The 24,238-nt window shown below is 43.3% G+C and overlaps 2 protein-coding genes across 5 annotated transcripts in view; both read right to left on the bottom strand.

The window, feature by feature from the left end:
- The window catches only part of Adprhl1 (ADP-ribosylhydrolase like 1), a 32,744-nt gene extending 21,722 nt beyond the window's left edge, over positions 1 to 11,022 (bottom strand). The window contains exon 1 of the mRNA XM_004663420.2: positions 10,685 to 11,022. Coding sequence (XP_004663477.1) covers positions 10,685 to 10,895 — 211 coding nt within the window. The 5' untranslated portion in view covers positions 10,896 to 11,022. The remainder of the gene's footprint in view (positions 1 to 10,684) is intronic.
- A 5,619-nt stretch (positions 11,023 to 16,641) lies between these two features.
- Positions 16,642 to 24,238, bottom strand: part of Dcun1d2 (defective in cullin neddylation 1 domain containing 2) — a 39,205-nt gene continuing 31,608 nt past the window's right edge. For 2 of the 4 annotated variants that reach the window (XM_045145740.1, XM_045145741.1), the window contains exons 5-8: positions 22,906 to 22,988; positions 19,284 to 19,380; positions 18,468 to 18,527; positions 16,642 to 18,316 (exon numbers count right to left, since the gene is read on the bottom strand). In XM_045145740.1, coding sequence (XP_045001675.1) covers positions 18,219 to 18,316; positions 18,468 to 18,527; positions 19,284 to 19,380; positions 22,906 to 22,988 — 338 coding nt within the window. In that variant the 3' untranslated portion in view covers positions 16,642 to 18,218. Of the gene's footprint in view, positions 18,528 to 19,283; positions 19,381 to 22,905; positions 22,989 to 24,238 lie in introns of all 4 variants that reach the window. The other 2 variants (XR_006636254.1, XM_045145742.1) reach the window with 2 other exon arrangements.

The raw sequence follows: 24,238 nt of genomic DNA, 5'->3' as shown, positions 1-24,238 counted from the left end.
TAATAAATTTTTTAAACTAAAAAAAGGGCTGGAGAGATGGCTTTGCAGTTAAGCACTTGCCTGTGAAGCCTAAGGACCCCAGTTCAAGGCTCAATTCCCCAGGTTCCATGTAGCCAGATGCACAAGATGGCGCATATGTCTGGAGTTTATTTCAGTGGCTAGAGGCCCTGATGCAGCCATTCTCTCTTTCTGCCTCTTTCTCTGTCTGTTCCTCTCAAATAAATAAATAAATAATTTAAAAAAATGTTTAAAAAAATGTCCAAAGCCCATCTGCTCTTGGTTAATGAAGCAGATGGTCTGTGGTGAAGGAGGCTGATTCTTTTTTTTTATTTTGTTTATTTTTATTTATTTATTTGAGAGCAACAGAAAGAGAAAGAGGTAGACAGACAGACAGACAGACAGACAGACTGACAGAGAGAGAGAGAGAGAAAATGGGCGCCAGGGCCTCCAGCCACTGCGAACGAACTCCAGACGCGTGTGTCCCCTTGTGCATCTGGCTAATGTGGGTCCTGGGGAATCGAGCCTTAAACTGGGGTCCTTAGGCTTCACAGGCAAGTGTGCAACCGCTAAGCCATCTCTCCAGCCCAGGAGGCTGATTCTTACTGACCACCAGCTCTAGTCACCTTCTCACCCAATGGCAGCTCAAGTAACTGTGGGCTTTGCATGGCCACTACAGCTAAACTGTGTCTCTGGTCCCTGAAGCACCTTCCAGGGGCAAAGAATGAGGTCATACACCCCCGAAGACTGTGGGTCAGAGGGGATGAAAAGAGCCAGCACACATTGAACACCTGCCTCAGCCAGCACTGTCCTGCAGCACCTGCCCTTCAGATGCCCTGGCACAGTCCAACAGGCCCAACTTGTCATTTTCTCTAGGAAGGCTCAGGTTGCCATGACCAAAGCTGACTGATGGATTTTGACTGCAAAGCCAAAAGCCTTTTAGTCACTAAGTTACTGCACAACTTGGGGGATAGAGGTCACACATGCCCAGACACTGCAGCCTAGGGCTCCCTGGCACACTGGAGAACAGGCTGTGGTTTGGGGAGGGGGCAAGGTACTCAGTGAGGCTGTGCCCTCTCATGTCCCCTTACAGTCACCAATGGGTTATTACTCTATGCCAGAACTGCACTCAGAACACAGCTGCCATTGGGTGATTGCAACTTCCCTTTTCCCTTTCCTTGTCAATAGGCAATCTGTCTTTCTGCCTTTGGGGGTTAGGAATGCTTGGAGAATGGTAGGAGATGATGAGGGCAGGTCATCGCCCATGCAGGGAAGAAAAGGTTAGAAATCTCAGAGACCAGGAGGGAGAATGGTAAGGAACCTGTCAGAGTCACCCTCTGTGGTATGTGAAGCCTTCACCCACAAATGGGAACACCTAGAGAAAGGACTCTTCCCTCTTGCCCACAGTGCCCCTAAGACAGAGGTAAGTCCTGGGCTGGGTCCCTTACTGCCCTTCCCTGGATGTGCCCAGCTATGAGTCAGGGCAGGACTTTATTTGGGAGGAGGCAGTGCCACATGTCCCAATCAGGCTCCATGTGGCAATCATGCAGGAATAAAATTAGCTCTGTCTGCTCATAAGCCCCTGCTGGGCCTGCCCAGGCTGTCTGTCCTCCACTGGCTCTGGCACTTGCTCGCCACTGCTATTTGCTTACAGATGGCCTTTCTTCCCTCCACTCTGGCTCAGTAGCCTCTCTTCCAAAGTCTTCCAAAATAAGTACTTCTAGCCTAAGATCAGATACCACAAAATCTCTGTATTTAACTAAATTGAGTATTTTTAGAGCAAAAAAGATTAAAAGCAAAATGTTAGCTGGGGGGGTGGGGGTGGGGGATGGGCAGGGGGTGGAACATACCTTTAATTCCAGCATAGGTAGGAGGATTGCTGTGAGTTCAAGGCCACCTGAGACTACATAGTGAATTCCAGGTCAGCCTAGCTAGAGTGAAACCCTACCTTGAAAAACAAAAACAAAAACAACAAAAAAAGCAAAATGTTGGGCTGGGGACATGTCTCAGTGGTAGAGTAGTTGCCTAGCATACAATGAGGCCCTAGGTTCAATCCCTACACTACACACACACACACACACACACACACACACACACACACACACACGTTCAACCGAGTCTCATCTTTTCAGGTTGAAAAATAATTTGTTAAAAAAGAATACTTTAAAATTAAAAAGAAATTTTTAAAACTTGAGAAAAAATAAAATAAAATAAGATTAAAAAAAAAAAAAAGAAAACAAATGAGAGGGACTTCCAGTAAAGATGGCAGCTTAGGAACCACACCAAAGCAGCCTAGGGGAGAAAAAGAAAAAAAAAAAAAAAAATATATATATATATATATATATATATCAAAGAAAAATTTGAATTCTAGCTATTTAGATAGATATTATATATCATTCTTTGAATCATACACCTAATACCCACTAAATCTACTTATAGCACATTCAAAATCAATGAAATAATCCCAGAATCTATATATTTGGAAAAAAAAAACTATGTTGGTATTAAAATACATACTTTCAACTAATGTTTTAATGAAGACTTTTTGTTATAATGTTACAAAATACATAGACCATAATCCTATTTTTCTTTTCTTTTTTTTTGTTTTTATGAGGTAGGGTCTCACTCTAGCCCAGGCTGACCTGGAATTCACTATGTAGTCTCAGGGTGGCCTCGAATTCACGGTGATCCTCCTACCTCTGCCTCCCAAGTGCTGGGATTAAAGGCGTGCACCACCACGCCCGGCTCATAATCCTATTTTTCATAAGATGAACCTTGTAATGTCTTGTGAGATAATTCTGATAGTTCCTCTGACATTTATATACCAGCATTGTCCTCAAGTGAATATATATAATTGCAGATAGTATTTTTTTAAATTTTTGGTTTATTTTTATTTATTGAGAGCGACAGACACAGAGAGAGAGAGAGAGAGGCAATGGGCGTGCCAGGGCTTCCAGCCATTGCAAACAAACTCCAGATGCATGTGCCCCCTTGTGCATCTGGCTAACTGGGGAATCGAGCCTTGAACCTGGGTCCTTAGGCTTCATAGGCAAGTGCTTAACCACCAACCCATCTCTCCAGCCCGCAGATAGTATTTTTTAAAGAAAAAAAAATTAGTTGTAAACTTTAAAAACAATCTGTGAAAGAAAATTGCAACGAGTATGAACAGTGGAGGTCTGGAGTGCTGCTATCCTCTCAGTGGTGAACTCAGTCTTCAGTTTCCGCTTGTCTAAAAATGTAACAGGATTACTGCAATGTTAGCTTCTTTGCTATCTTAAAGCTACATTCAAAACACAAATACACATCCAACTTCCAAATATATTTCCCATCCATACCACAATAAAAGTTTCTTTTTTTTTCAATCTTCAAAAAATAAAATTAAAAAGAAAGAAAAAGAGCTAGAGAGATGGCTTAGCAGTTAAGGCTTGTGAAGCCCAAGGACCTAGGCTCAATTCCCCAGTACCCACATAAGCCAGATGAACAAGGTTGTGCATGCATCTGGAGTTTGTTTGCAGTGGCTAGAGCCATTTTTTCTCTCTCTCTCAAACAAACAAATTAAATTTTTTTAAAAAAAGAAAAAAATTCAGTGCCAGGGGTAGGATACCTTCCAGTAAGTTTCAGCCAGGGAGGCCTATGATGCCCCCCAAACATTAAAGGCTATTGCCAAGGCTCTTGGTTGCCCACCTGAACTAGATGGCAAGACCCTATTGCTGAAGACTCACATGCTTGGGCTGCAGGTCACTGAGAAATCCAGCTGGAGCTGAGCTGGAAACCTTATGCGGGTCCCGGAGAAGCAAACCTGAGTCCTTTGGCTATGCAAGCAAGTGCCTTAACCACTAGGCCATCTCTCCAGCCCTAAAAATGATTTTTTAAAATTTAATTTACTTGAAAGATAGAGAGGATGGGGGAGAAAGAGAGAATATGGACACACTAGGGCCTCTAGCCACTGCAAACAAACTCCAGATACATATACCACCTTGTGTATCTGGTTTATGTGGGTCATGGAGAATCAAACCTGGGTCCTTTGACTTTGCAGGCAAGTTCCTTAAATGCTAAGCCATCTCTCCAGCCCCTAAAAATATTTTATAAAAAGGTAAAATAGGCTGGGACATGGTGATGAACGCCTTTAATCCCAGCTCTCAGGTGGCAGAGGTAGGAAGATTGCTGTGCGCTTGTGGCCAGTCTGGGACTACAGAGTGAGTTCTAGGTCAGACTGGGCTAGAGTGAGGCCCTACCTTGAAACAACAACACAAAAAAGGTGTGGGGCGGGGTGAAAGGGGAAGATGGCTCAATGAGTGAAGTACTTGCTGTGTAAGTGTGAGGACCTGAGTTTGGATCTCCAGAACCTATGTAAAGCTACACATGGTAGCATATGTCTATAATCTCAGTGTTCCTACAGTATGATGAGAAACAGAGACAAGAGAAACCCTGGGAGCTCACAGGCCAGGTAGCCTGGCATACGCAGTGGTGAACAAGAGATCCTGTCTCAGAGCCGGGCATGGTGGAGCATGCCTTTCATCCCAGCACTCGGGAGGCAGAGGTAGGAGGATTGCCTCGAGTTTGAGGCCACCCTGAGACTTCATAGTGAATTCCAGGTCAGCTTGGGCTAGAGCAAAACCCTACCTCGAAAAAACAAAACAAAACAAAACAAATTAAAAAAAAGGAGACATCCTCTCTCAAACAAGGTAACAAGGTGGAAAGCAAGGACCCACATCTGAGGCTATCTTCTGACTTCCTTGTGTGCCTTGTATGTGTGTGCCTGCATCCATACAGATGAACACACTCACTCTCATACACACACCAAAAGAAAAGAAAGCAAATGGGCTGGAGGGATGGCTTAGCAGTTAAGGCATTTGTCTGCAAAGCAAAAGAACCCAGGTTCGATTCCTCAGGACCCACATTAGCCAGATGCACAAGGGGTGCACGTGTCTGGAGTTCGTCTGCAGTGGCTGGAGACCCTGGCACACCCATTATCTCTGTCTCTTTCTCCCCCTCTTTCTCTGTCAAAAAAAAAAAAAAAAAAAAGAAAAGAAAGCAAAAGAAAAGACAAAATACCAGTACTGGGCTTCCTTGAAGTAAAATATCAACAAATTCCATACAGTTCCTTGAGCTTTAACTCATCCCCACTCTGACTCAGCTGCCAGGGAGCCACTGACAAGAACAGACTTCCCCTTCTAATATACAACCAGGCTGCGGACCTGCTGGCCAATCTTCCTTTGCTGTCATGATGGGCTGGGACAGTCAACAGTCTGTTGAAAGTGCAGATCCTCAAAGTCAGAGATCCAACATCAGCCCAGTGAGTCTGCATCTTCACTGGTCTCCCCATTCTTCCCTCGACTCTACTTGACCTCCACAGCCTTGGCAGGGGAGCCCCAGGGCATACTGTCACAGGATAAATCACATCCAAAGCCTGGAACCCAAGCCTGTGCTCACGAGGTGCTTGCCCACTAACATGTTGCACTATCTGTGTGTGCGCCTGACTCATGTGCCACACCACTGACACATCTGGTGGAATATCAGATGTGGACATGTCCTGGTTGTTACTGCTCTTTTGTCCTAAAAACCACATGTTGTGCCACTGACTGAGTTGTACCCACTACAGCAGAGGAGCCATGGCTGTACAGATCACATAGCCAGGGGCTGGTAGGGTATAGTCTCACAAGTGATGTTTGTTTAAATATTCCAAGAGCTGAAATATGCCATTCTGAGGAGTAGTTTGGATATACAATGAAATAGTTCCATGGCCACTTTGACCTTAGACAATTGGCAGAGAGCATAAGAGTCTGGGGACAGAATGCCTAGGTATACTGTAACTCACATGGCTATGTGACACTTGGCAAATTACCCAACCCTCCTTGTATTCATGCCTCATCTGTAGAATGAACACACTGAAGTCACCTTTTGGGGTGTGAGGATGACATAGCCCTGGGCTAGCACACGTAAGGCAGGTAGGATTTCTCCTGTACACTTGTGTTATAGGAAGTTGTGTCTACCATTGGTAACATGGCTCCAAGATATCTTGATGTGGGCTACAACTATTAAAAACTGGACTGTTTGAAAACTAAACTTAAAATGAAATTTCAACTTTGAATTCTAGTGAGCAGAAAAAACATGATTGGTCTGGAGAGATGGCTTAGCAGTTAAGCGCTTACCTGTGAAGCCTAAGGACCCCTGTTCAAGGCTCGATTCCCCAGGACCCACGTCAGCCAGATACACAAGGGGGTGCATGTGTCTGGAGTTCCTTTGCAGTGGCTGGAGGCCCTGGCGCACCCATTCTCTCTCTCTCTCTCTGTCACTCTCAAATAAGTAAATAAAGATTAAAAAATTAAGAGAAAATCTACTTCTTAAAAAAAAACATGATTGCTTTGTTTCTTTAAAAAAAATATTTATTTAGCCAGGTGTAGTATCATATACCTTTAATCCCAGCACTTGGGAGGCAGAGGCAGGAGGATTGCCACAAGTTCAAGGCCACCCTGAGACTACATAGTGAATTCCAGGTCAGCTTGAACTAGAGCAAGACCGTACCTTGAAAAATCAAAAAAAAAAAAAAATTAGTTATTTATTATTTGACAGAGAAAGAGGGAGAGAGAGAGAGAGAGAGAGAGAATGGGTGCTCCAGGGCCTACAGCCACTGCAGAAAAACTCCAGATGCATGTGCCCCCTTGTGCATTTGGCTATCATGGGTCCTGGGGAATTGAACCTGGGTCCTTTGGCTTTGCAGGCAAATACCTTAACCGCTAAGCCATCCCTCCAGCCTATTTTAGCTTTTTGAGGTAGGGTCTTGCTCTACCCCAGTCTGACCTGGAATTCACTGTGGAGTCTCAGGCTGCCCTTGAACTCACAGCAATACTCCTACCTCAGCCTCCCGAGTGCTAGGATTAAAGGTGTACATCACCATGCCTGGCTATGCTTGCTTAGTGTCTAGAGGAGTCAGCCATAAGGGAGATCATCAGTGGATGTTTTCTCATGATCCACAAGAGGCCATGGCAGGGCAAGACATAGCAACTCCCATGCTTGCCACATACCTAGTGACTGATATCACTTCCTCCTTAAAAATAAATACCATAGGAAGAATCAATATTGTGAAAATGTCAATCCTCCTAAAAGCAATAAACACTTTTAATGTGGTCCCCATTAAAATTCCAATGGCATTCTTCATGGAAATAGAAAAAACAATCCTAACTTCACCAGAAGTACAAAAATCCTCAAATAACCAAAACAATTTTGAGCAACAAAAATAAGGCTGGTGGTATCACCGTACCTGATTTTAGTCTATATTATAGAGCCACAGTAACAAAAACAGCATGGCACTGGCACAAAAACAGACATGTAGATCAATGGAACAGAATAGAGGATCCAGATGTAAGGCTGGGCAGCTACAGTCACTTTATCTTTGACAAAAATGCCAAAAATACTCATTGGAAAAAAGAGAAGCTTCTTTAACAAATGGATGTCTATATGTAGAAAGATGAAAATAGATTCTTATCTCTCTCCATACACAAGAATTAAATCTAAAGGGATCAAAGACCTTAATATCAGACCTGAAACTCTGAAACTGCAACAGGAAAAAGTAGGGGAAACCCTTCAACATATTGGCATAGGCAACAACTTTCTGAATATAACCCTAGTTGCTCAGGAAATAAAATCACTAATTAACCACAAGGGCTTCATGAAATTACAAAGTTTTTGTACAGCAAAGGTACAATAATGGCATGTCTGTTATGGGGGAAACCAACTGCTCTCTAATTGGACTGGAGGCCCACTCCACAGGAGGGAATATATATATGCCTGATACTGAAAAACCTATGACAGAGTAAGTCATGAATCCTAGGGGTATAATGCCTGCTGGTGTCTGGCTAAGTACATATATTATGCTCACCAAACTGCCTGATAAACACCTCTCTTAATGTTCACACTCATATATTTATGCTACTCTCATTTTTGGTTAGAGAAGCTTCGCTTTTCAGATGGCAATGACCTCTGGGATGACTCACAAGGTACCACAGTGCTGAGAAGAAGTGACAGAGGAGTGCTCACCACTGAAAAATCTCTATCACACCTTCCAAGGTCCATTCTCAGGGTCCATTACAGAAGAGGTAGCAAAAAGAATGTAAGAGCCGAAGGAAGGGTAGGACTCCTTATAATGCATTCTTGCAGATACAAAATGGCCTGGATATCCATGACATTGCAGTGCCTGATGCCACCTACACAAGGCCATCATAATAGGAGGAAAAGATGATGACATCAAAATAAAAGAGAGGGCTGGGGAGATGGCTTAATGGTTAAACACTTGCCTGTGAGGCCTAAGGACCTCAGTTTGATTCCCCAGGACCCACATTAGCCAGATGCACAAGGTGGTGCATGCATCTGAAGTTCTTTTGCAGTGGCTGGAGGCCCTGTTGCGACCATTCTCTATCTTCCTCTTTCTCTGTCTATCACTCCCAAATAAATAAAAATAAACAAAATGAAAGAGAGATTGATGGAGAAGAGGAGGGGATATGATGGAGAGTGGAGTTGTGCAGGGGAAAGTGGGGGAGGGAATTATCATGGTTTATTATCTATAATTATGGAAGTAGTCAATAATATATTTTTAAAATACCATAAAATGTTCCTAAGCTTAGTAAGTGTACACACCTCACCTTGGTCCTAAAGGCTTGTGTTCGATGGATCAAATTTCAGGCATTCTGTGTCAACACCTAGGGCCTCCCTATGCCAGGTGTTCTCTTGATAGACATAGAACCAGACTCATTGCCAGGACTTTGTGCTAAAAAATGTACATCAGTGGGATAGAGAGATTGCTTAGTGGTTAAGGCACTTGCCTGCAAAGCCTAAGGACCTAGGTTCAATTCCCCAGGACCCATATAAGCTAGATGCACAAGGTGGCACATGTGTCCGGATTTCTTTTGCAGTGGCTGGAGGCCCTAGAGTGCCCATTCTCTCTCTCTTCCTGCTTCTTCCTCTCTCTCTCTTTCAAGTAAATTAAATAAAAAAAGAGGGCTGGAGAGATGGCTTAGCTGTTAAGCGCTTGCCTATGAAGCCTAAGGACCATAGTTCGAGGCTCAATTCCCCAGGACCCATGTTAGCCAGATGCACAGGGGGTGCACGCGTCTGGAGTTTGTTTGCAGTAGCTGGAGGCCCTGGGTGCCCATTCTCTCTTTCTTTCTCTCTGCCTTTTTCTCTCTCAGTATGTTGCTCTCAAATAAATAAATAAAAATTATATGTATACATCAGAGTGCCACAGAGGTAAGCAAGCACACAAAGGGACCTGGTGTGGCTGTGCACAGCATCAAAGGAAACAACCTTAAGAATCAGTACTGACTGCAGTTTTGTTTCAGAAGCATGCTCTTTGACAGTTTCGAGACAATTAGGAGAGAGTTCAGGGCTGTACCATTCATCACAAAGGCACACAAATATCAGAAGCATAGCTGGGCATGGTGGTGCATGCCTTTAATCCTACCATTCAAGAGGGTGAGTTAGGATGCTCACCTTGAGTTCAAGGCCAGTTTGGGGCTACAGAGTAAGTTTCAGCTTAGCATGGGCTAGAGGGAGACCCTCCCTTGGGGGAAAAATAAAACCAACAAAGATCCTTTGAGTTGGGTGTGGTGGCATGACTTTAATCTCAGCACTCAGGAAGCAGAGGTAGGAGGATCACCAGTTCCAAGCCACTTTGAGACTACAAAGTGAATTCCAGGTCAGCCTGAGCTAGAGCAAGACTCTACCTTGAAAAACAAACCAACCAACCAAACAAGAAAGATCCTTCACCACTTTGCCTAGGCTGTGATACTGTATCTTATCAACATGCTTCCTTTCTTTGGACTTAGAGAGCTGTTGACGGCATTCCAATATGATGACAGCAGAAGCAGAAAATACTTGGATTTCACAATGGTGGAGATGCAGGAAGATGCTTCACCACTTTCAGCAAGCTGTGATACCTTATCTTATCGACTTGCTTCAGCTCTTGCTATTTAGGGATAGGACATTAATGGCATTCCTATACAATGACTACAGAACTAAGCTGGGCACATTCATGGCAGACAAATGGAATGGTGAAATGAATGTATAAGTGAGACCCATTGATTTAATCTCTGCCCACAGACTTTAATTTTGCAACAACAGACTAATAAGACCTACAGAAGGTTAGAAAAATATACCCTGTGCAGGAGATACCTGTGTTCAAACATTTTGAACTCCATGTATCATTTTGTTAATCTCAACACCAGTCTGCTCCTTTCTATATAATTAGGAAATGATTCCCCACATTTGCACAAGAAATGTCCAAATTGTAGCATTTGACCAACATTTCAACCTTAATTCTTGGAAGCTAAGATGTAATTCCCAAATGCTGTTATCTCAATATTATTTTGTAATAAACTTTCTCCCACCAGAGCAGTTCTGATGTGTGATGCTTGCCTGGCATGGACCAGCAGAAACAGCAGTGAAAGCTTCTACTTAGAAGCTGAATCTTAATTATCTACAAAGTACCCCCCCACCCCTAAAGGTACACAAGAGAAACGACTTGCTGCCAGTCTGATTTGCTGTGTGCAGGACTCTTAGCAGCAGCATCAGGTAAGCAGGTACAGATACACCACCGTCAAGGCTTAGTACAGGCTTCCTGGAAACACGGACAGCTTCATGCTGTTCTCCTACTCCCAGCACACCTGGAGGAGGGCACACTGGCCAGCCCTACCTGTGGTGAGGGCCTCCGCCGTTGCCATGTGCATGATGGTGTTGTCACTCACAGGCCACTTTCCTGGTGAGAGTACGAGCTGTTCCAGCCCCATGGGCTTTTGTAGCTCCTGTTGCATTGAATTTAAAACGCTGTTCTCCCTGCACACATTTCCGTAGCCAAGAGCATCGCCAACACTCCCCAAGAGCATTGCAGCCTTGAACTTCTCCATCTTGGGAGGTGATTCCTCTTACCCTGCAGCTGCCTTTGTCCTTCCCTTGCCACCCTTAGCACGCCCTGCTGACATTTATAATGGTCATTGTATCACCATTTAGAGCTCTCGAAATGACCAGACTCTCCTTTCCACCCTGGCAGAAGGCACCAATGAGAGAATGCTGAGCTCATCACGTGGGAGGAGTCTGGACAGCACTGGGAGCCTGATGGCTTCAGTTTACATCAGATCCAGCTGAGCCTTACAGCCATGCTATACTGGCTTCTTGAAAGAGACCGCTCCCTGCTGGCGGAGCACTGCAGTGACCCAGGAGCAGGGCTGTTTCAGACTCCCCACCACGCCATCTTTGTTACCTGCTCTGCCCTGGCTCAGCCCCTTCTAGTCAAGTCACTGGCTCTGCAGCCTTGCCTTTTCTATAAATTTCAAATACCTTATGTGGCCTTTTGCATTTTATATCCGGCCTCTCTCACTCATCATGTTTAATCGTATCCACTTCAGTTTTATCTCTTAGAAAATTTGTTTTCTAGGTTGGAGAGATGGTATAGTGGTTAAAGGTACTTGCTTGCAAAGCCTGAAGGCCCTGGTCTGGTTTCCCAGTACCCACAAAAAGTCAGACGCACAAAGTGGAGCATGTCTGGAGTTCTGACACACCTAGGCTTACTCTGTCTTTTTCTCTCTTTCAAATCTAGACAATTTATTTTCTGATTATAGAAAATTGTGCCAGGTATGGTGACACACACCTGTTGTCCCAGCTACTCAGGAGGCAAAAGCATGAGGATCACTAGAGTTCAGGAGTTCTGGGTTGTAGTGTGTCATGCTAATTGGGTGTTTGTACTGCTTAATGTCAATATGATGACTCCCAGGAATCACCAGGATCACCAGGTTGCCTAAGGAGGGGTACACTGGTCCAGGTTGGAAAAATTGGGAGAGCTCAGGGTGCAGCTCAGTGGTAGAGTACTTACCCATGTATTTGGGGCTCTCGGTTTGATCCTTAGCACTACACAAAAAATAAAATGTTGTGATAGAAAGCTTAAAAGTGCAGTGCAGCTGGGCATAGTGGCCCATGCCTTTAATTTTTAATCACAGCTTTTGGGAGGCAGAGGTAGGATTGCCATGAGTTCAAGGCCACCCTGACAGTACAAAGTGATTACAGGTCAGTTTAGGCTACCTTGAAAAACAAAACAAGCAAACAAAAAACCCACATAGCTTTTTGTGAAAGAATGGCATTCTTCACCACTCAGTGTCCAACAAAAGGTTGCAATGCTAGATTAAAGTAAGGTGTCTCAGGAAGTGCAAAGTGAAATCTGCCACCTTGTGCTCCATGTACTAAAAACAATATTTAATAATACGAGGCTGGAATGTGGCACAATTTGGGAGCCAGGGCTCTTAGTTTGAAAGTAACTAGGAGGATGGCCACCTCCCCAACTTCTGTCTGGAACACAACTCCTACAGGACACCAGACAGTCCACTTTTCCCTCCAGCTCTCCTGGGATCTGGTCTGTCACTCCAGGAATAGTAAGGGTTCACCTAGGTTTAAGAAACACACCTGATAAGAAGTTCACTTTATACTAAGATGCCCTTAAATAGACACATGCTATATACCACCATTTCTTGTTAAACCAGGGTCCTGGAGTATTCCTGATGTACTCCCTATCCAAATAAGACAGCAGAAGCCAGCAAGGAGGGAGAAGGACAGTTGTCCACCTCAGGTTAAACAGCACCTAGGCAGAAATGTCTCCTATTGAGAGAGCAAGCCCAAGGCTGATTTGACTCATAGGCATTGAGAAGCTCTTTCAAGGATGCTCGGGAAATATTCCCATACTACTTGGCACATACCACAAATAAGACATAAGGCATTGTGGTTTGAGTCAGATGTCCCCCATAGCCTCATGTGTTTTAAATGCTGGGTTGTCAGCTGGTGGCTATTTGGGAGGTGGAGCCTTGCTGGAGATGTGTTGCTTGCGGTGGCCTTAGGGGTGTTATAACCGGTGCCTCTTTGCTACAGACCAGATCACACTCATGCTTTCTGTCAGCCACTGTGACAAAATGTGATGCCCAGCCTCTGATCTGCCATCTTCCCTGCTGGGCTGAAACTTCCCCTGAAGACTGTAAGTCAAAGCAAAACCTTTCACCCTATCAGCTGTCTTTTTTTTTTTTTTTTTTTCTTTTCTTTTGAGGTAGGGTCTCACTCTAGCCTAGGCTGACCTGGAATACTTTATGTGGTCTCAGGGTGGCATCAAACTCATGGTAATCCTACCTTTGCCTCCCAAGTGCTGGGATTAAAGGCATGCGCCACCACGCCTGGCTGTCAGATGCTCTTGTTCAGGTGTTTCGTCCTAGCATCATGAAGGTAATTAAAACACAAGGTTAGGGCTGGAGAGATGACTTAGCGGTTAAGCGCTTACCTGTGAAGCATAAGGACCCTGGTTCAAGGCTCGATTCCCCAGGACCCATGTTAGCCAGATGCACAAGGGGGTGCATGCATCTGGAGTTCGTTTGCAGTGGCTGGAGACTCTGGAGCACCCATTCTCTCTCTTTCACTCACTCTCCCTCTTTCTCTTTCTGTTGCTCTCAAATAAATAAATAAAAATGAACAACAACAAAAAAACTTTAAAAAGTCATCTGTGTGGTGTTTTTAGAGGGTACTGGTAATAAAGGTTCTAATTCCCAAAAAAAAACCTTAAAAAAAACAAGGTTATCTCACTTATCTGTACATTCAATTAATATTCAGAGCCACATTTTGTACTAGGAATGGCAGATACAGCAACAAAAATGAGTTAGTTTGGGCTGGAGAGATGGTTTAGTGGTTAAGGCACTTGCCTGCAAAACCTGCGGACCTAGGTTCTATTCCCCAGTATCCATATAAGCCAGATGCACAAGGTGGCACATGTGTCTGGAGTTTGTTTTCAGTGGCTAGAGGCCCTGGAACGCCCATTCTCTCTAATAATCTGCCTAGTTCCCTTTTTCAAATAAATAAATAAAATATTTAAAATGAAGTTTGTTGCCGGGTGTGGTGGCGCATGCCTTTAATCCCAGCACTCGGGAGGCAGAGGTAGGAGGATTGCCATGAGTTCGAGGCCACCCTGAGACTCCATAGTGAATCCTAGGTCAGCCTGGGCTAGAGTGAGACCCTACCTCAAAAAAAAAAAAAAAAAAAAAAAAAAAGAAGTTTGTTCTTGGTAGGTACTCACTTTAGGAATAGCTTATCTGTATTCTTTTGTTGTTTTTTAAAATTATTTATTTGTAAGCAGAGGAGAGAGAGAATGAGTGCATCAGGGCCTCCTGCCACTGCAAACAAACTCCAGGCATACACACCAATTTGTGCATCTGGCTTTATGTGGTTGCTGGGGAATCAAACTCATGCTGTGTGGTACTTTGGTTCGGGTGTCCCCTATAAACTTAGTTATTCTGAATTCTAGGTTCCCGGATGATGGAGATTTGGAAATTCATCTCTTAGAGGCAGTGCATTGTGGGGGGCAGGCTTATGGGTATTGTAGTTTCCCCTTGCCAGTGTTTGTCATGCTCTCCTATTGTTGTTGTCCACCTGATGTTGGCCAGGAGGTGATGTCCACTTTTTGCTCATGCCACAGTTTTTCCCCTGCCATCATGGAGCTTTCCCTTGAGTCTATAATCCAATATAAACCTATTTTTTCCCAAAAGCTGCTCTTGGTTAGGATTTTTTTTTTTTTTTTTTTTTTTTGGCTTTCTGAGGTAGGGTTTTACTCTAGCTCAGACTGACCTGGAATTCACTATGTAGTCTCAGGGTGGCCTCAAACTCACGGTGATCCTCTTACCTCTGCCTCCTGAGTGCTGGGTAATCCTTTAATAAGGCATGTGCCACCATGCCCAGCATGGTCAGGTATTTTCTGCCAGCAATGTGAACCTGATTGCAACAGTAAAGTTGGTACAAGAGGAGCAGGATTGTTGCTGCTAGAAACTTGACTGTGTGGCTGTGGTCTTTAGGAACTTCTTTGCAGGAGGATGTGGAAGGATCTGAAACCTTGTCCTAAGAGATGCCTTGCAGTGCTACTGTAAGTATAGCCTGATGAACTATTCTGGTCAGAGTTGAAAGACCTGAATACAGTAAGAACTATAGAAATGTGAGGTTTGGCTTATGAGGGTGAGAAACAGCTTTGCTTGGACTGGGCTAAGTTTGTGTGAGAGGCTTGCTGTTATGCCTATGTCCTGAGAACTTGTGCAGGGTTGCATTGAGTAGAAATGGACTGGTGTGAGCAGAGGGATATGGCACAGAACAAATGAAATCTTTGGGCCAAAACTGCTGCCTATTCAACTGCAATTGTATGAGAGATTACAACCATTGAGATTGGGCCTGCTGACTTGTATTATTAGGACAACAGAAAGAATGCAGTCTTTTGAAGGGGCCTGAATGCTGAAGGAGTGTCCTATTCTTCAAAGTGTTGCTTTATTCTTCCCTGGATTAACAAATCAGCACCCTACCTGGTATTATGGAGTTTAAGAAATGCAGGAAAGAGAGGGTCATTAAATTTGCAACATGGTCTTGTGTTTTGGAAATGGCCATGAGCAGTATGAAGCAGGATTGCCTGCATGGAGACCCAATGCAGCCATAAAGATGGACCGTGGTTTGCAGGGAAGACCCAGTGGAGATTCCAGGACCACGAGACAGCTGCTAAGAAGGGCAGCCAGACCCAGATTAAGTTTTTCAGGACTGTGAGCAGCCTAGCTGAAGGGGTGGAATTGGAACTCCAGGAACTGGTTGCCGGCTAGGATTATTGGACTTGGAGATTTGTCACTGACTAGAGTTATTGGACTTGGAGCTACAGAGTGATGTTTTCCCTGTTTTAAATCTTGTATTGGTTGAATATTTCTTTGTTGTACCCAATGCCATCTTTTGCAGTGTGAATGTTTGTTCTGTGCCATTCTGATTTTTTTTTTTTGAGGGGGGGGTTGATATTACAGCTCAGTTAAAAGCTCTCGGACTATGGGAATGTTTGAACATTGTTAGGATTGATAAAAACTATGGGGACTTAAAAAGTTGGACTGAATGCATTGCATTTTACATTATGTATGGTTATCAGTTTATGAGGGCCAGGGGAAGAATATGGTGGTTTGACTCATAAACGTAGGTGTTCTAAATGCTAGGGCCCTAGCTGTTGGCAACTTGGAAATTAATGCCTCCTGGAGGCAGTGTATTGTTGGGAGAGGGTTTATGGGTGTTATAGCCAGTTTCCCCTTGCCAGTGTTTGGCATACTCCATTTATTGTCCACCTGATGTTGGCCAGAAGGTGATGTATATCTTCTGCTCATGCCATTGTTTCCCCCTCTCATTATGTAGCTTCTCCTCGAACCTGTAAGCCAAAATAAACCTTTTTTCCCACAAGCTGCTCTTGGTTGAGTGTTTTCTGCCAGCAGTGTGAACCTGACTGTAGCAGGCTGTCAGACTTGTTAGCAAGCACCTTTTTCTGCTGATCTCTCTCTCCAGCCCAGGTTATATGTATTACTTAAACATGTTGTGTTTGACTAACTTGCTTTCAACATATCTATAGATATATTAGTATATTTTGATATATTATTCCCATGTATTTGGCATATGATATGCTGTAAAAGAAACCTGGATGAATGAAGCTTTCTGACTGGGACATAACATGGCAAGGGTTGTTTTGGTTGCTCAAAAGAGGGCTTTCTGTGGCCAATGACAAACAGCAGGGTTTTGTTTGATGTGCAGAGGAAGGTACCTGTGTAGCTGAGAATAAAGAACACTGTGACACCAGGGAAAATAGTTTATTTACTGTTTCTGATGCTCTTACTATCTTTATAACATGCATGACTTGAGTATAAATAATAAAAGGAAAATGCACAATTCTTTGAAGAGCCTCTGTTCAATTACTATTTGATTGATACTGATAATCTTTTAGAATTTAAAAAAAAAGAACGTTTTTCAGACCTCCATAATTTGTAGTACTGAATTCTAAAACATCTCAGAACAGAAGATAACTACATGTCAAACATACACAAAGCCTGTAAGGATGCTTTGTTTTCCAGGTTTTTATTAAAGCTAGTCTTTGTTATATTAAATAATGCTCTCTGAGTCAAAGCTCAAAGGAGATGTCCCACTTTTCCCTTTTACGGACCTATAACAGAGGTAAGTCACATGACTCACTTTTACCAACTACTAGGTATTTCCTCCCAGATAGGAAAGGGTTGGCTGTGTAGTCTGGAATCTTGCTCCAATGCTCCATCCCTCTGTGAGGTTACTATTCGTGGTAACAATCCATTCTGAAGCAAGGTGTACACACTTCAGAGCTGTTTTCTAAATATGGATCATGTCCCATTCTCCGAAGCTGCCCCAATGGCACATCTGAGGCATGTGTTCTGTGTACAGGCACTGAACACTCCATTATCCAGAAGCAGGCCCAGTATATCTGCTTCATTGCTATGTTGCAGGTGGGGCAGCAAGGCACACTTGTGATACCAAGTCTTGTTAAATGTGAGGTAGGGTCAGCACAGTGATGTTCAAAGCTTGACACCAGAAGAGCAGGCAGCATCCAGGTCTTCCATACCTGAATGCATGAATGGGTCTTGGCCAGGCAAACATCAGAAAAGCAGATAGTAACAGAGCACAGTGACATATTATAGTTACATGGTATAGAGAGTGTGCTTATAAATCAGATGGAGGTTCTGGGTATGAGGTGTTTTGTTTTTTGAACTGTGATGTATGTTTTTGCTTTAAAATGTGTATGGCCATCCAAAGGCTGGATACTGGGTACTTCAGATACTATAGACAGGTGAAGGGAATAAATGCAGTTGCTTTGTAAGTCTAATTCATCACTCAGAAATATTTTTCATGGAAAAATGTTTTTTAATATAACAAAATATATTAAAAAAATAAAAAACTTATTAGGAGCAGCATCCAGGCCTAATATAATAACCTTATGAAAGTAGTAAACGGGCCCACTGGTTTGTAAACAGTTTGAAATAAAACTGCTGGAATCACCCTACACATGCCATGGCTGTATAGACTGTATCAGTACTTTCAAAATATCTGGAGAAAACAAACGCAAAACTTCTGGCAAATCTAGAGATTTGATAATTCAAAATATATCAATCTTGAAGTCCTAGCACAAAGATTAGGGTCTTTGACAAGGCCATTTTCATTAGGGCACATTCTTAACAGCTGTGACTGTATAAAAATATAATATCCTCTCAAGGGCATAGATACTGTTTTCAGCATAATTACAATATGATTCAGCAGTTTTGGTAACTGCTGATGCTCACCTTAATTCATGAATTGAACAGCATGCTTGGCAGCTCTGCAAACAGGCTCTACGTTGCTTTCTGTAAACATTAAGTCATGCAGGAGTCTTCTAAAGCAATCTGATGAAATATCCCTAACCCAAAGCATCCATCCTCTGAGGAGCTTCTCGGTGTCCACAAGTCAGCCACTGCAGATGTGGAGCAAGATAGGATTCCAAGTTCACCAATGGACGAGGAGCACTTTGGAAGTCTGACAAATGTGACTCAGTTGTCTCCTTGAAAGACAACATTCATCTCACTTTCCATTCAACTTTTCCATCTAGAAAGGGCCGTGCTTACCACCTGTGACAACTGGCCGTGCATATTCTACAAAGTCATCTATAAGGACAGGCCAGGCTCCTAAAGGAAAGCAAATAAAATTTTTAAAAATTAGTGTTATACCAACATTTTTACATTAAAAGGAATGGACCATGAACTCACTGACTGAGAGCACACTGTGGCCACTCAGTTCTTAGCTGGCCTCTAAGCAGTCAGAACCTGCTGACTGGAAATGGCAAGAATTGGACTCAGTAGTCCCTGGGGGAATAAGGAGTACTCTCACCCTGTCCTTCTACCTCAGCCTCTTGAGTGCTGGGATTAAAGGTGTGTGCCACCATGCCCAGCAGGTATCCCTTCATTTATGTAGCAAGCTTTCACCAGGTGTTATGAGCTGGATACTGTGCTAGGTTTTGAGGATAAAGAGAGATAAGCTGAACCAGTAAGGGGCATGATGTATACTAAATGTCACCAGTGACAAGACAGAGTGGCCCCAGGACATGAGGACTGACATGTCCTAAAGGAAGTTCAGAATGGCTGTTTCTGAAAGGGAAACCCTCCACCCAGTCCTAGGCCCCTCTCCTGGAGGCAGTGTTACTGCCTTTGATGTAGTCCTCAGGCACTGAGGAAGGTGAAGATATGTATACACTTGTGTAAGCAAGCAGAAACTGGCTTCTTAAGTCATCTTAACCATATGTTATAGGAACTGACAAAGCAGCAGCAGGTGCACTGGTCCTACCCTGCCTGGCTAAGAGTCTGCCCCTCACTATGGAGGCAGCCAGTTATAGCTGAGGGATGAGCATCTTTGGTGACCCTCTGAAGTCCTAGAGCTTCTAGTACCTTCTTCATCATAGTTAGACATATCATCTGCAATCATGTTTCCAAAATCTAGCAGAAGGTTCCAAGTGTCCCTTGGGATGGATCTCTTGTGATGTTCCTAATAGGAGAGATATCCACAGGTAAGATTCAGAACTTAGCTCTCAGATATTCTAGCAACCAGAGCATTCTCCATTAATAAGACCCTGCTTAGCCTGATGAGGACAAAAATGAGATTGTCACAAGTACCTTAAACAGCCTGAGCTACAACAGTGCCAATGCTCAAGTACAGAATGTTGATTTGGAGTATATATATATTTTTTTTTTATTTTTATTTTTATTTTATTTTATTTTTTTGAGGTAGGGTCTTGCTCTAGCCCAGGCTGACCTGGAATTCACTATGCAGTCTCAGGGAGGCCTTGAACGCATGACAATCCTATCTCTGCCTCCCGAGTGCTGGGATCAAAGGCGTGCACTACCATGCCTGGCTCCAGTTAAAATTTTCTAAAAATATTTATTTATTTATTTGCAAGCAGAGAGAGATAGAGAGCAAACAGAGAGAATAGGTGCACCAGGGCCTCTAGCCTTTGCAAACAAACTCTACATTCATGTGCCACTATGTGCACCTGACTTTATGTGGGTACTGGGGAACCAAACTGGGTTGTTAGGTTTTACAGGTTAGCTCCTTAACCCATCTCTCTAGCCCTGGTTTTAAAAAAATTCAAGTATTGAAATGATAAGATTTTTTTTAGGTCACATTGAAGGTCAGTACTTTAAATCTCTGTCTTTCCTAACTTCTCACATCAGTTCAGAAACAATGCAGGACAACATAGAGTCACATTTCTATTATTTTATTTCCTTACAGTATTCTTCCATAGGTCAGATACTTCTTTCTTACTTGTTGTTGTTGTTGTTTGTTTTGGTTTTTCAAGGTAGGGTTCACTCTAGCCCAGGCTGGCTGGAAATCACTATGTAGTCTCAGGATGGCCTTGAACTCAGGGCAATCTCCCTATCTCAGCCTCTCGAAGTGCTGGGATTAAAGGCGTGTGGCACCATGCCCGGCAGATCAGGTATTTCTTATTTTATTTTATTTTTGCGAGGTAGGGTCTCACTCTAGCCCAGGCTGACCTGGAACTCAATGTGGAGTTTCAGGGTGGCCTCACACTCACGGCGATCCTCTTTCCTCTGCTTCCCGAGTACTGGGATTAAAGACGTGCACCACCACGCCCAGCAGATCACGTATTTCTCTTCTTTCTTTCTTTCTTTCTTTCTTTTTCTTTTTATTAACACTTCTGTGATTATAAACAATATCCTATGGTAATTCCCTCCCTCCCCCAACTTTCCACTTTGAAACTCTACTCTATCATATCCCCTCCCCCCTCAATCAGTCTCCTCCCCCTCTCAATCAGTCTCTCTTTTATTTTGATGTCATCATCTTTTCCTTCTATTATGATGGTCTTGTGTAGGTAGGGTCAGGCACTGTGAGGTCATGGATAGCCAGGCCATTTTATGTCTGGGAGGAGCACATTGTAAGGAGTCCTAGATCAGGTATTTCTTGATTCTCTAAAAATACTTGTTATCAAATATTCCAGATATATCAAAAATATAGACAGCTAAGCCCCAAAGAGGTAAAGCTCTGCAGATGCCTTTGTGCTTCTTCTCAGCTGATGTTTCCCTTGTCCCCTAGCAGATGCACTTATCCCTTTGATCTGCCATTGTCATGCCTGCAGTTATACATTAATACATGCCTATGATCATAAACAGCTTCTAAGCTTGTTTTACATTTTAAAAAATTCAACAAGATGTAGCTGGTTTTCTGTCTCTTGTTTTTTCCCTTAGCATTTATGTTAGCCAAGTATCCAACTGATATGCCAATTTAATTTCATTTGATTTCATTGCTCTGTAGTTGTGTTCTCTTGGTGGAATTTCCCTTCCTTCCTTCCTTCCTTTTGATTTATTTATTTTTTGGTTTTCTGAGGTAAGGTCTCTCTCTAGCTCAGGCTGACCTGGAATTTACTTCGTATTCTCAGAGTGGCCTCAAACTCATGGCAATCCTCCTACCTCTGCCTTCCAAATGCTGGGATTAAAGGCATGTGCCACCATACCTAGCCCTTTCTATTTATTTTATTTGTGTGTGTTCATCTGAGTGCAGACACGTGTGCCATGGCACATGAGCGGAGGTTCAAGGATAATTTTCATGGCATTCTTCCCCTATCTCATTTGAGGTAGAGTTTCTCGCTCTGGATTCTAGCTCTGCTGTTCTTTGCTGAACTCATACAGAGCTTCCAGAAAGTCCTCCACTTCTTATCTATCAGTGTCAGCATGTTGGGATTACAGAAGCTTCTAGCTTTTTTATTTTTATTTTAAAAAATATTTTATTTTTATTTATTTATTTGTTTGACAGAGAAAGAAAGAGAATGAATGGGCGTGCCAGAGCCTCCAGCCACTGCAAACGAACTCCAGGCACGTGCACCTCCTTGTGCATCTGGCTAACATGGGTCCTGGGGAATCGAACCTAGTCCTTTGGCTTCGCAAGCAAACACCTTAACTGTTAAGCCATCCCTCCAGCCCACTTCTAGCTTTTTACATGGAGTCTGGAGATTGAGCTTGGGTATTCCAACCTAAGGGGCAAGCACTTTATCTACTGAGCCATCTCCTTAGCCCAATATTCTCATGATCTTTATCAGCTCCCCAGTCTGTTCTAGTCTTTTGCTGTCCCCATGATGGCATGGCACCTCTTGCTCTGTACATGGCTTTGGGGCTCTCTGGGTAAGGTCTGAAGTTTGGGTGTGACTTCAGTAAAGAATAAGTAAGTGCTACTAATAGATGAAAAAGCAGAGACACACGGAAGTAACATGCCCAAGGCCACCAACCTTGCCAGTGGCAGAATAGAGTGCATTCTAGTTGGACTACAGATGAAGCACAGGGGGGTGCTCCTCAGCTAGACTGCAGGATATGCTGTCCTAACAGTGTGAGGGGTCTGAGCAGCCCTCTTATTACAAGGACCATCTTTTCTAGAGTTAGGACATGTCCTTGTATCCCACTCCCTGCAAACAGCCTAGAGCTGCATGTGCTGTCCCACCAAGCCAGGGCCTAGCCTAGCTGTAGTGCCTACTCCATGGCAGCCTGCATCTAACACAACCCATTAAATCCTCCTGTCCATCTTGAGCTTGACAGAATACATGTAAAAATGGTATCAGACTATAGGTATACATGGTGGTCATGACATCTCTAGACAATAGGATCCCATCCCCACCCTAAAGCCCCTTTCAACTTGCAGCAAGGGTGGTCATGGAACTTCTTTACCTAAGGATCTGAAGTTTCTCAGTGAGGAATGGAGAATCATTTGGTTTAGGATCCTCAGAGGAGATGGCAGGCTGAGGGCTGCTGAGGATTACAGCTGATTTAGAAGTCTCATCTCATCTACAAGTGGCTATCACAGAACAGCCTCAGAGCAGCACCCACCTGGGGCTCGGCTACAGTAACATTCTGCAAGGTTGCTGATCTAACTGCTTAGTACTTGTCTGACACCTAAGGATCTCTGCTAGGGCTTTAGTTAGATGACTATGTTCATCAGCCTTAGCAGTTTACATAAGAAAGATTTCCTCTTCTGACCGGGTCACAAGGCAAGAAATGGGACACTTACCAGGAGAAATGTGTTCCAAAGATCTAAAAACTTAAACCTTCCAGATAATACTAACTTCCAATAAGCAACAGCCATTTCTAAATCTGAAAAGAAAGAGAGAGGGGCAGGGAGAGAGAAAGAGAGGGAGAAAGGGAAAGGGAGAAAGAAAGGGAAACAGTTGTTATTAATCCCAATCTTTCTTTTCTTTTTTTTTTTTGGTTTTTCAAGGTAGGGTCTCTCTCTAGCCCAGGCTGACCTGGAATTCACTATGTAGTCTCAGGGTGGCTTTGAACTCATAGTGATCCTCCTACCTCTGCCTCCTGAGTGCTGGGATTAAAGGCGTGTGCCACCATGCCAGGTTCCCAATCTCTTTTCTACTGAACAAAAATTATATTCACTTGGCAATCTTACCCAAGAGTCACAAGAGGTTCAATCTCTACATAAATTTCCTGAAAATATGTTATCTAATTGTATCAATCTTGAAAAGCATTTGTATATTCAGTTATTTAAACATGCAACTAGTTATCCCCAGTTAAGCCTTTTTGGAGACATCTTCCATATGCATTGGCCTTCCTGTAAGCTTGACTGAATCTGCTACTAGTGCAAATCATTTATTCTTAAAACAGGCCACTGCCATTTCCAAGTTATGAGCAGCAAACTATACAACTTGCTTAAAAAGGAGGGGGCTAGTTCTTTGCAACAGACTTGCCTCATGGTTACACAAACCAAGACAAAGTCACTGTCTTAGAATTATCTGATTCATAAACAAATTACATGGGCATTCTTTCATTTTTTAAAGTTTTAAACTTTTTTTTGCTGAGTATATGTAGTATGTATGGTGTATGCACATATGTACATAGATGTGCACATTCTGTGGGCAACCCTGTGGAGGCAGAGGAGAATGTACTCCTCTATTGTTCTGCCTTATTTCCCTAAGACAAAGTTTCTCATTGAATAGGGAGCTCACTGTTTTTCCGGTTAGACTAGCAGACCTGTGAGTCCCAGCAGTCCTTTTTCTGTCACCCTTAGCGCTGGTGTTACAGGCATGCATGGCCACTCCCTGTTTCTTATGTGGTTGCTGTGTATGGAACTCAGGTTGCAAGGTAAGCACTCTTATCTGCTGAGCCATCTACCTAGCTCCAGAACATTACAAAAACAATTTGTTGTTGTTTTTTTGTTTGTTTTTGAGGTAGGGTCTCACTCTAGCTCAGACTGACCTGGAACTCACTCTGTAGTCCCAGGCTGACTTTGAACTCATGGTGATCCTTCTACCTTTGCCTCCCCCAAGTGCTTGGATTAAAAGCATGTGCCACCACAACTGGCTAATTTTTTTTTTTTTTTTAATGCTTGTGTG

Source organism: Jaculus jaculus, chromosome 3 (genome assembly GCF_020740685.1).
Source record: "Jaculus jaculus isolate mJacJac1 chromosome 3, mJacJac1.mat.Y.cur, whole genome shotgun sequence".
Classification (NCBI taxonomy): Eukaryota; Metazoa; Chordata; class Mammalia; order Rodentia; family Dipodidae; genus Jaculus; species Jaculus jaculus.
This window is presented reverse-complemented; position numbering and strand designations above follow the sequence as displayed.